The 12,973-nt window shown below is 40.7% G+C and overlaps 1 protein-coding gene across 3 annotated transcripts in view; it reads left to right on the forward strand.

The window, feature by feature from the left end:
• Positions 1-12,973, forward strand: part of LOC114150585 (transcription factor SOX-6-like) — a 145,379-nt gene that overhangs the window by 84,802 nt on the left and 47,604 nt on the right. For all 3 annotated transcript variants that reach the window (XM_028027097.1, XM_028027109.1, XM_028027087.1), the window contains 2 exons: positions 2,938-3,110; positions 6,787-6,855. In XM_028027097.1, the coding sequence (XP_027882898.1) occupies positions 2,938-3,110; positions 6,787-6,855 (242 nt within the window). The remainder of the gene's footprint in view (positions 1-2,937; positions 3,111-6,786; positions 6,856-12,973) is intronic.

The following is a 12,973-nucleotide window of genomic DNA, read 5'->3' on the forward strand; positions in this document are numbered from 1 at the left end:
ATCAGTTTCGACTAACACAGACCCCAGCAATTGACTTCTTAAACAAATATAACCATGAAAGATGCCGCCTAAAAATATACCTGGCGATGTTGCTTCATTATGATCAATAATGTGGACTTATTGTGAGGATATTTTTAATTATACATAGATAGATTTGCGTATGTGAGGTTTAAAATGAGTCGGGGTTCGTTTTAAACCGAAACTAAACGTAACAGTAAAAAAACCCACAGAGGACACAGGAGTTCTGGCTAAGACGCGGAACATCCACATCGCCCAAACTGAGCGAGAAAACAGCTAATGGCTTTTCTGTTTTGGCCCGTGACCTCAGCAGACGTCGGGAATAATCCTGACGGATGGGAAACGGAAATATCTCCGAAGGTCGCCGGTGCCAGAAAGCGTCGAAGGAACGCACAGCAGCACGTCTGGAATGCGCAGCCCGTAATCCGCAAAGATGAATCATGGCGCCGTAATCGCAGTTGTTGAGATTACACAATAGGGTTTCACTTTTTGCAGAAAAAACAAAACAAAACATGTGGGGAAACACAAAAGAAGTCTATTTTTTTTGGGTGTGTGTGTCTGATTATATGGTTATAAAGCATCCATCGGTGAAAATCCAGCCAGAAAGGAGCGGTGAGAACAGTAGAAGGGTTAGATGGGTGATGAAGAGTTAGAAAGGGAGGAGCAGGAGAAAGAGAGGAAGGTGTTAATGACAGAAGATAAAATGCAAGAAAGGAGCAGGAAAAAAGCAGAAGGCTTGAAATCTATAAATGACATAAAAAACTCTGAACTAAGTGAACTAAGACTAAAGTCTAACAGAAACTAGAGAATGAAATGAGGCACAAATGTGGAAAAGGTGGAAGTGAGAAAACTCAAGGAGAGTGGGGTAAATCACAACAGCAAACAAAGGGAAGAAAGACGAGGCTTTAGGGAGAATCTGAACTTGGAGGTAACTGCAATGTGCAGGACTTTAAGGAAGAATCAAAAAGAAAATGAAAACTTAAAAAGAGACGAGAAAAGACGAATGTTGTCTTTGAGTCAGGGCTGCTGAGGGGTAATTTCTCTGCTTGTGTGTGTGTGTGTGTGTGTGTGTGTGTGTGTGTGTGTGTGTGTGTGTGTGTGTGTTGGAGGACAGTCTGGGGTACAATAGTGGCCTGACAAGACCACAATGGAGACTTTGTTAGTATGCAGGTAGTGTTGGGGGCCACCCTACAGTCTCCCTACATGGCCCCAAGGCAAGACCTTACACACACACACACATGCGTGCGCACGCCTCCACACACAAGGACAAGAACTTCTGAACATGATAAACTTCAGTCCGTGTGCAAGATTTACGTACCAATACACACACACACTCACACACATGCAGTCAATCAAAATGAATGAAGCTGCATCTGAGCTCTAGAACTTGTTGCTGCAGACAAAGTTAGAAAAATGTGCTTTAATGACACGACCACACAAATATCGAGGCTGCTTTTCTTACCATTCAGGCTACAGATGCATCACCTGTCATCCTCTTTTGTTTATTTTGAAAATAATAAATGTAAAAATGATTAAATTTTTTCTTTATGTGATGAATTAAGGCATGCACAGGATGATTAATGGACCTCCAGTTCAACTTCCTTTTGTTTCATTCCACTAGGCAGACATGATGCTGCTTCCACTTCGCCTTCTTATGTTAACACCACAGCTTCCTCATCTGTAATGCCTGACCATAGCAGTCAATGAAGTCAACAATAAGTGTCAAACATGCAGGACGCCATTTAACGTTATCGCAGCGGTTGGAGAACACATGCTATTGTATGAGTACAGATATTTTCTTCCTCTTCTTCGTTGGTTTACTTTTTCTTGGTAATTTCCACGGACCTGTTGGGTTTAGAGCTGGACTTGCTGTGACTGAGTTTAGGGCTGCAGCGTATTGTCGACTCCTCTGCTGCTGACGGATGAGGATGTTTGTGGTTGTACAGTGGTTTGATTGTTTGCTGAGAAATGATTGAGTAGTGAGATATGGTTTGGTTCAACTTTCCAGCTTCTTTCAACCGAGCTAAAGAGCTGTTGTCCCTTCTCAAAGAGAGTGGTTGTCAGTTAATCCTTACAAATAAAGTAAGTGGGTTTTTCCAGTTTTTTATTTACACTTTTCCCCCACCCACTCCCCCACTCTCCCTGGCATCCCACCAGCAGGTTTTGATTTGCATCACCAAGCTTTTACACCACAAAATAGTCCCACTTACTGTTGGCCAGAATTGGTATTAATAAGTCAGGTAAAGCATTATGAAAGACACAAGGGCATAGAGAGAAGAATTCCTTCGTGCTCTATTGAAATGTTCTGTTCCTTTGTTAATTAAAAGGCAAACGTTAGCAACACCGTCTCGTCTTTGCTACCGTGTGAAATATTATGACTGCGGAGTAAACGCTGGAATGTTTCTGGTGTCGGCCCACAAACCTCTCAAGAATGCCTAAATCATAAACCCGACAAAAGTCTTTAACATCAACCCACTTTCAAAAGGTGAACTCAATCTAATTTTATTGTTCTTGTGAGCAGACACTGGTTGATGGCGTGTAGGGACAAGACGGAAGATAATAAGTAGTGAGATGTAACAACAAGTCAGAAGATTTATGGGAATTGAGGTATGAGCATTTTTCAAGGGGCCAAACAAGTTGTTTTGATTTTTTTTTTGTTTCTGGTATCTGTGAAAGGAGTGCTTCCATTGTGACACTTTGGAGAAAAAGAAGCGCCCTAAAGAACTTCTGACTCTGGAGAATTTCTTAATAATGTTACCATCTGGCTGTCAACTTTTCCTTTTTGATTAGTCGGAATAAATTTCCACGTGTTTTTCATTCTCCGGTAATTTCGATGTGATCTTAGTGACCGTCGTTGTTATTGGGTTTCGTTTAATGGCCTCAGAGTAAAAATAAGTTGATTTACAAATATGTCTCCAGGTACGCCCGAGTCGCTCGAGGAAAAGGAGCGCCAGCTGTCCACCATGATCGGTCAGCTGATTAGTCTGCGGGAGCAGCTGCTGGCCGCCCACGACGAGCAAAAGAAGATGGCCGCCTCACAGCTAGAGAAGCAGAGACAGCAGATGGAGTTGGCCAGGCAGCAGCAGGAGCAGGTATGAACGGTCTGGACAGGTGCTGGTGGGCAACACCACTGAACGGTCCAACTAGCTCCACTCAGACGATGTCAAATACACCTGTTCATGTCAAGTACCTTGTATTTTAAATAGAATAGACCAGTTTGAAAGTATGGATACTTTCAAACGAGAAGTGTTTGTAGATGTACCAAGGTAGATAATAAAAATCAGTTTTGCTTTAGACCAGCAGAGCCAAACAAATCCAAATCCAGCCCACATGTGTATGTGAACGCCATTTGGATTTCGTTAGGTCTGATGGATCCCAAGGCTCAAAATGGGTTTCAAGGAACCCACGTGGGTTCTGCTCAAGAGACCAACTGCGAGCCCCGATTATCGGGACAGTTCTGAAGATAATCTTAAGATATTCCTGTGTAGTGTTTTAAGAGTGACCTGGTCCGCTCAGAAGGATGTTTGAGCTGCTCCAATCTAAAATTCTTTGATATTCAACATGTTGGATTGTCTTGGCCTGATATCGAAGCACGTGCGGTGTCCCTCGAGGGTAAATGAGAACGCAGCCTGTTGAATGTGACATGTAGTCAGTTGGAAAGCGATGTGACGAACACATGGAGGGAGTTCTAAAAAAAAAGGTAAAACAACTGCTGTGACGGACCAGAAAGTCTGGTGGATGTCGGAAACCTCTTTGTATTGTTTGATCTCTGTTAGAAATAGTCCTCAAACTGTCAACATTGCTTCCCGGTCGGCCATGTTTGTTTATTCTGAACTCAAATTTGGTCTTTTAAAATCTTTCCATGTGAACTACAGCTTAGATTGAACTGAAATTTGGGCCAGATCAGTGCGAAATTATTTGCTCGACGCTCAGATGGGACTCAGGTTTTTGTGGTGCGTTTAATAATCCTACAATATATACAGCACAGAAAAGCGAAATTAGATATTTTGACGATAAGTAGACTACGATAATCTACTTATTGTAGTTTAAAGATGGGAGTAGGCAGCTTACTCTGTTGAGGAAAGACAGAAATTAAGGTGCGGATGTTCATTGGACTTTAACAAGTACAGCTGCACAATGAAACACACGCACCTCTGCCCTGCTCCGCTCCTATCAGTCGCACATCCCAGATGATTTGCTCTTGACTCACCTTGTGGTTAAAACAAGTGACAAAAGGGAGCCAAAAGATGTTTAAAGCAAAAAACGGGAGAAATTACACCTCTCACTCAAACAATGGTCTACTAACAAAAGTTGCAAAAGCTTAATTAAAATAATATGTCAGGTTTACTTAGGGCTAAGGCCTATAATTGATGCTTTTCGTCCCAATCTAAGCCATAATGTGCAGTAGACGTAAGTCTAAGTCGAATCTGAATGAATTGTTTTTGCAAGTCGAGTCCAAGTCAGTAGTTCAAATCACCATCAAGGAATACATTCATTTAGAAATGAATGTGACTATTGACAAAGGAAACCAAGCAGGCAGTATTAATGAAGGCACTTCCAACACACGTATTGAAAGACCGACTGGTATGGACTAGTTGCATTATTGGAGGCAAAAACTCTTCTAGGTTTAGGAAATCTTCTGCTTTCCTAAAATGACTTTTCCTCTGGTGAGGATTTCCCAAAGAGAAAACCTGTTTTCTTCTTCCGACATTTTATCCTCATTATATTTGATCTCTGCTTTGTTTTCTGGTACTGCTACGTGTAATTAGCAAAATTAGTCTTACTTAAGTTTAATGCGCTCCTATTAAAAAGTTGTTTATGTGGTCAGGCTTAAGGAATTGCTGGGTTTCTTCACATTATTAAGTAAGTCTATAAAACTCCCAATCACGCCTTGGTAATCTTCACGTCGTCCGCCAATACCCTTAAGTGTACTTTCTTGTTGTTTTTTTGTGTACGTACACATTCTTTATGGATTTTTTTTTTTGTTCTGTTTTTTTTTTTTTTGCTGACTTTAAAACTTTTAGCTGCAGTGTGTTAATCCAGATGTGAGTCTTCAGGTCAATGACTAAACATTTGAAAGAGCAAACACAAGCAGAGAGGTGTTTTAGGTGCGCTGCTCCTCTTTGTTTTTGGCTGTTCGTCGACATGTCACCGTGGGCTGGCATACGACAGGCTCTGTTTGGACACGTCCACACCTCCCATCAAAACACATACCACCTTTCAGAGCATTACAAAGGAGCAGGCGAAATGGGGAGAGTGAAAAGAAAGACAGATTCCAATATCAGCAAGTCATTTGGCTGTTGAGACTTGATAGGATAATGCCCTACAGACAAACCCCAGAAAAATCTGCTTTTAATGAAATATGACATGTGTGCAAATGGGGCGCCGCCTCCCATTCAGAAGCCTGTAATTATGTTTCGGAATAAATATACTAAACGATTCCTCAAGAAAAAGAAAAAGGAGAGAGAAGCAGCTGTTTTCCTTTTTTTTTCTTTTTTCTTTTTTGCTCAAAATGGGTGGAGGTAGTCGAACGACAAGTTCCCTCCTTTAAGGAGTCTTGAGTTTTTACAACTGGCAGGTCCCTGCCAGCCATCACTGGACAACACTCGAGCCTTTAACCAGAGGAAAAGCGTTTGACAATCTCACGTTAATGAAGATGACGGCTGCTTGTGTTTAAGTGTGTGTAAGAGGGGTCCAAATGTTTTCAAGGTGTTGTAAACATGTCAGTCTCAAAGCTTCGTTGTAACTTGAGATGTCTTCATGAGCCACACTTTCACCAGATAGATGTTGCACGTATCGTCGACCTCACATGGTCAAGTAGCTTAAACATAGCGATCTGACATCCACCAGATATGGACTTCATGACCGACATGCTTTTTTCCTATCTCTTTTTTTTTCTTTTCAGGTGAGCCACAGCTTTATATAACTTTTTTTATTTTTGCATCTTTTACAGTTAGCAGTTACTGTAGCTCTCAAGACAATATGAGATTCTTCTTCTTTTTTTTTCTTTTGATTTCACAAATACACGAAATATAATCAATCTGTGATAAGTATAGAATAATTCAATCCAAGTTTAATCAGTACGACAACTTTGGATTTATGAAGTAGAAATCATCAAATTCTAAACATTGACCTAAAATGTAGTAAAACAGCCCTTAAGGTTAGCAACTGGCTAACTGCTAGCCAGTTAGCAACAGATAATTATTTTCATCTGCCATTTTCTACCGACGACCCAAATGTTCCCAAAAAGACCATATTCCATACTTCATCATTGAAAATTTGTTCTAGTATCAAAGAAGCAGATGCTAACTTCAGCAGGCTAATGGTTAGCCAGTTGTTAGCCAGTAGTGAAATTCTGACATTGTTTACAAAGTGGTTTTTTTAATCTTTTTATTGCTGCCTTTATTTCTTCTTACCACAGAGGAACCAAATGATTTATTGGGTCGACTTTTCAATGCTAATGTAGTCGTTTGCTAGGCCAGCTAACTGATAGCTTCAAAATACACATACAACAGGGTGTCGAGCTGAAATTGCTCATTTTCATATTTTTGCTCATAATATTTAGTTAAACTTACTTCAACAGACAATTTAAAATGCTGATATCAGCTGGATAGTGCAGATATAGATATCACATGAGAAACATTGAGATATTTCAGTTTTTTTTCTTTGTTTTTTATTTTACCGGATCATATAAAATTCGGAAATAAGCTCTTTCAATGACAAGTTGTCAGAAATAACATAATTTTTGTTGTTATTGTGTGTGTGCAGATTGCCAGACAACAGCAGCAGCTTTTGCAGCAGCAGCACAAGATCAACATTCTCCAGCAACAGATTCAGGTTAGTCGGGAGACGCATTTGTTCATTTTTTAAAAAATGTTTCTGCTCACATCTTTCACTCTTATTTTGTTATTGATGTTATTTTTGTCCTTCCCTTGTTGCAAGCCATGTCCAAACAGATATTTTGCAAAACTGAGATTTTATACTCAATTTGAACGTCACCAAAAATACATATTTTTAAAAAGCTCCATCTGTGATTGCAGAGGTTACTCAAAACAGTGGCAGAATTAGATTAGATTAGGATGTATGACTGGAGTGAAGCCATTTTTAGTTGGGTTATTCTGTGTCTGTCTTGCTTTACCTTGACTCTGTTTTAATTAAAATTTAAATGGAAGAAAGTGATGATAGAGAGGAGATGCACGACAAAAAGGTCACTGTTTGTAGAGAATCTTTAACCTAGCACTGCGTCAGCCATGCTCAGGAGCTTCTTCTTCTGAAAATTTGATATAGTTAATGTTAATGATAGGAATCGATCGAGCAAAGTAGATTATTTTTTCAAAACCAGAGGGGAAGACAATTGATTAGTGTACGTCAAGTTAAGACCAGCAGTTTTTTCCTGTATATATATTGTGGGCCAGACTTTTTTCTTATAATTCCCCAATTCAGAAAAATAAAGTGGTACCTGTGCACTGACCAATGCAGCAGTGGGAGGGAACTATGAAGAAATCACAGGAGTTCTGCATGAAGTTGGTGTGTCACAAGTATTGGCCAGTAAATGCTTTATTCTTTCCACCTTCAGTCAAAGAATAAATTACTCTGCTTCTTTGTGGAGCATGTAGAGCTTTATATCAAGTTATAATGTTATTCCCTTGTCAAAAACATACTTGGAGTATTGCATTGATTCTTTCATGCATGTTTCAGAAATCCTTTAGTCTCCCATGGCAACCATTCAAAATGCCTGAGTTTACTTGAGCTCCTGCCTCACAGAGGAGCTCTTCCCCTGCGACTCCTCCCTTCAGCTCCTTCAGACTAGCCAGCAGCAATTAGCAAACACCTGGTGGAACTGAGTACATGCTGAGCTCATTATATATAAAACATTACTAAAGCCACGTTGTGATGACTTCCTGGAGGTGGAGTTTCAGAAAAAGTGTGAGCTTTTAAAGGGAGAGACCCAATTTCAAGGCATTAAATTATGAAGTCAAATTTCATTGAAGTCATATTTGATATAAACAACATACAACTGAAGGTAACGTAACTTACTTGATTGTGCTGTGAAATAGCTGGAAAACATAATGCTGGCCCTTTAAGAAACTCATGTCCACCTTGGTCATCCAGCCTTCATACAGAAAAAACTAAAAACAATGTCTGTCTGTAGATCTCTTGCTGGTAGAGATGCACACACATTTTGGCCCACTGGTGATACAGTAATTGCCCTGCTTACGGCTCCATCGTTACTTTTTGCATCGATTGCTCCAAGATCAATATTCCAGAATTCCCAAACCTCCTGCCTGCGTTTTGTTTTCCCCTCCCCTCACTCGACTTTTCTACAGCATGTGTTTCTCCTTACATATTAGCATGTAAAACACTCCCTTTTTTTTATATAACTTTTTTTTCCCTCACCATATTTTCTGATCAAATCGCAGCTTTTCTCGTAACTTTTATCAGCCGTGTTCCTCGTATCGCCTTCTCTCTTGGTTCGAAGTCGTATCTTTTTCGTTTCAGCCACCTGACGCTCTTCCGTTCCAAACCGCTGCACACACATCCAGACTTCGCACCAAAAATGACCCCCGACTGTGAGCCAAGTGCTGTCAAATTTGCACACTGTGGCTAATAGCCACGTGGGAATTTAGCTCCACGTTTGATCAGCTTATTTATTTTTTACTCTTTTTTTTTTTTTAGTGCTCAGACTAAATTAAATCACCTCTGGAGCCAAACCCGAGCACGCTCAGCGCTGCGATGTGCCATGTTTTACCCCCCGTCACGTCTCCCTGCCTCTCTGGAGGAGTGATAGAGTTAATGAGGGGTTGTTTTCCCCCCATCCCCGCACTCTAAGTTTTTTCTTTTTTTTTTTACTGCGAGACCCCACCGTTGGATCTTAATAAAGCTGCGATCGGACTTCATTAGGATTCTTAGCCCCTCGGGGGGAGAGGGAGCGAGACCATAAACCCCCCCCGTCTGCCGCTCGGATCCTCTTCCACGCTGTGAGGCAGCGGATACTGTGTCATGTTTGGTTTTGAGGATGAAGGGACGTGCGGAAAATAGCTCTCCGGAGCGCCTCGTTATTGCGTGGGGCCTTCAGGAGCATCAGCTGTGTAGCTGTCGCTTTGCGCTCGTTTTATTTTATTTTTTTTCAACTCGCTTCCACAACTCTCTCTGTCTCTCTCTCCGTAGAACATTCCAGAACGCCAGGAGAAATCATTTGTTTTCATTTTAAAAGCCACTTAGCAATAAATCCCTCCACCCGTCCTAACCCCCCACGGCGGGGTTACAGCAACTTTTTGTCGTTTATTTAAAGAACAATAGCCCCGTCTTGGCACAGCGAGCCCGACTTAGCGAGAAGCATATGGCGGGTCTACTGTACGGAGGTGTAGAGTTATTATGGCTAAGCTCCAGGGTTTAGTCGCTGGGGTACGGGCTGTTTACGCTGTGTCGGATGTGTGTTGGGCCTTAAACACACAGGCAGCACGGCGGCGGTCTGTTTCCACTTATCAGTTCCAGACCTGAGCTTCACTCAGGCCAATGCTCAGAGGAGCTGACCGAATGCTACTGTTTCAGCGGAGAGAGAGAGTCGGCCTCGGCCCCGCCGCCCCTTCACATCTCAATTCAGAACATAGCTAAATCTTGTCCAGATGCTGCGAATAATAGATCAACGCAAAGTAGAACATTTTGGAGCGCTCGCTCAAAGTCTCCTGCATAATGAAACTAACCCAGCAACAGCGCTTACAGGGAGTTTTTTTATTTTTATTTAGTTTTTGTCATTGGGAACTTTGACATGTTACAGATCAAGAGAAGTTTGGAAAATGCTGGAACGCTTTCTTTTTGTTTGTTTGTTTGTTCTGTTTTTTTATGGTATATTTTCCTGTTTTCTTGCTTCCGTTCCCTGGATGGTGTGAATGTGTTTGTCAGCTAATGTGGTGGTTTGTGTTGCAGGGGAGGTTGTGAGGTGGGGCGGGAGCGGAGTTCAAAGTGTCCTAGGTTTCCTGTCATGTGGTTTTAAATGGTTCAGAAAGCCAGCAGGAGACAAGCAGGGGTTAAAGAAATGCTTCCGAAGGCCTCATTCTGCTAGATATACTTACAAAACGTGAACACACAGAGGAGCGAACAAATGCAAGACTCAGGAAAAATCACTTACCTCCTTATAGAGTCTGCTGGGTTTTTTTTTAGGACATCTAAATGTTTCAGATCATCAAATAACATCTAATATAAGAAAAAATAACATTAGTAAACGTATAAATCAGGGCTGAAACGATTAATTGTGATTGTGATTAATCAATTCATGACATAATCGTCAACTAATTTAGCAATCGATTAATCATTGACTGCAGTATGTAGACTAAAACAAATGATACTTGCTGAAAAAAAAACATATTCAAAGCAGTCATTTTTCCAAAACTGAACAATATAACATAAATATATATAAAAAAGTTTATATATATATATGTATATTCCCCTGGGCCACATTCACTAAAAGAATGTTACGTCATTGCATTTTAAGCAATAAAATGTCAATTTTGTTTTTAGTAGAGAAATGTATTTATTTGTTTATTTCCAGCTTTTATTATATTTCTAATATTGTATAGAAAAGGCTTAGACAGATTAATAGAAAATCTGCAGAATGTGTCCGTTTTTTTGTTAACCGATTGATTAATCATGAGAATAATCGATAGATTAATCGATTACTGAAGTAATGGTTAGTTGCATTTCACAAATGATTTCATCTGATAATGGTAAAAAGCAATCCAAAACCAACATTATTTTTTTAAAACGAGTATTAAAACTGGTTTTAAAATAGTAATGACCTGCTTGGGTAAAATATAAATTAATTTTACTTGGCCTAATTTTTTTGGTTTAGTCTAATCAACCACATCCAGGCTGGAAGTAAAAAATAATTACACAGGACTCGTCCAACAACACGAAGTTGGCTAAACATACAACATATCGGAGCCCGATCCAAAAAAACTAAGAAAGATGACTAATCGCGTCATTAGCTATGTTTATATCAAATTGTGATGCAAATTTTGAGCAAACTTTTAAAATGTCATAAAAAAAGGAAAAAAGAGAGAAAATATTTCCATCTTCTGGTTTGGAGCGAATCAGCCATGCTACGAAAAGCCTAATTTTGCCAGATTTTGACCCTTTGCACGACTGTAACGATCGAGAAGTAGAATTAGCAAACCAGCCTGAACCAGACATCTACAAAAAGCGGAGAGAGGTTTTTAGGACTGTGCTGCTTTTGGTCGAGTTGGCGTTGGCGATGTTACCCGCTGTCCGGAGACGCAGAGAAAAAACGGCTCAAAAAAAATCTGAGCTCAGAATTTATTCTGCAAATGCTTCCCACCCTGTTAGCGCATTAGCTCTTTTTCGCAAAGCCAAAACCCACCTTTATCAGACGTGAAATCTTTTTCGTAAAAGTGAGATTGTTACTTCAAATTGTACAGTTTATATCAACCTTTTCTAACGGAATACTTAAAAATGCACATAAAAAAAATCATTGACGGAAACCCGGTTATTGACACCTATCAGTCTGGGAAGAGTTACAAAGGAGATCACAACAGAACATCCAAAGCACTACAGACACCAGGTGTTTCACTTAAGGTCATTAGCTGCGTTTCCATTGACCTTAAAATTGCACAATTTGGAATGACGAAAATCAATTTGCTTAATGGAAACACGGCAGTTAGAAACAAGATAAACTCCAGTATTTTTAGGTGGTTTTTCGGCTGTACCAAAAGCAGCGTGTTTCAGTGGAAACAATTTTTTCTCGTCACACGAGTCATGTGGTCAACTGGCCAAAAATTTGAAGAAGACGACAGGAAGGGGCATGAGGATGATGGCGCGTGATATTGAGTCATGAACAAACGTATTCACGTGATTTTGATTGTGCTTGTTATTTCATTTAAACACCGCAATTCCGAAATTGTGGGGTTTTTTTGTTTGTTTTGGGGGGTTTTTTACGTTAGAGGAATATCAAAGTTTTGCTCCAATTTGTAATGGAAACGCAGCTAGCATTGACGACTCGACATGAAGAAAGAGATTGAGCGAAACGGCGTTCCAAGGCGTAAAGGGCTGAATGACCAAAAACACAAAGGCTCACCTCAGATATCGATGATCACTCAAGACTTTTGTCTAAATATCCTGCTGCCTGATGATTCTTGTCAATCAAGAAAATATCAGTCAGAACAGTGAACCATGGCGGTGGTAGTTTGCCGGTGACCTTGACGTTTTGTCCTTATCGATGAAACTACGAATTCTTCTCTGCAGCCAAAAACCCTGCAGACTGTTCAGCCGTCAGTTTCTAACCCTTAGATCAGGTGCGCCTTCGCATTTACTCACCTTATCTTTTGTCTGGAGTTAAAATTAGCTTGATGAGCTGAAAAATGGAAGTAAGCCAGAACAGAACAGAGGAAATCACGTGCGTATTTGTTTTCAGCGCTACGCCAAGAAGAGACAATTGGCGTTAACGCGTAATCACGCACATGTGGACAGTTCATGCCTTGCTCTAGCACAAACAACGTACACACACGCGCTCGTAGCGGTGGCGGGGCCCTTTGTGTGTGCTGTATGAGCCGAGTGGCCCAGCCCAGCCTGGTGGCTGACAGGCATGTGTCTTTGTTAAGTCAGTTCCTATAATGGCTCTCATATGTGGCCCATTTCCTTCAGGCCCACAAAGACGCAGGCCCTAACCGCACCGCCCGGGCCCTAGCTAACGGGCTAATTAATGACTGCAAAGCCGCACTCCTCCTCCTCTCTGTTCTTCATTTATAACTCCTCTGTCTCCTCCTTCACCCGCCCTCCTCCGTCTTTTCCAACTTTGGGTTTCTCGTCTCCTGTTTTTATTTTTCGTCTCGTGTCCTGTGTTTTTTTTTTTATTCATTTATTTTTAATAATATTCCAACCCCTTCTGTTTGGCTGTTGACGTAGCGATTGATCAAGATGAGCGATATTCTGTGTGCCAAAC

Source organism: Xiphophorus couchianus, chromosome 2 (assembly GCF_001444195.1).
Source record: "Xiphophorus couchianus chromosome 2, X_couchianus-1.0, whole genome shotgun sequence".
Taxonomy (NCBI): Eukaryota; Metazoa; Chordata; class Actinopteri; order Cyprinodontiformes; family Poeciliidae; genus Xiphophorus; species Xiphophorus couchianus.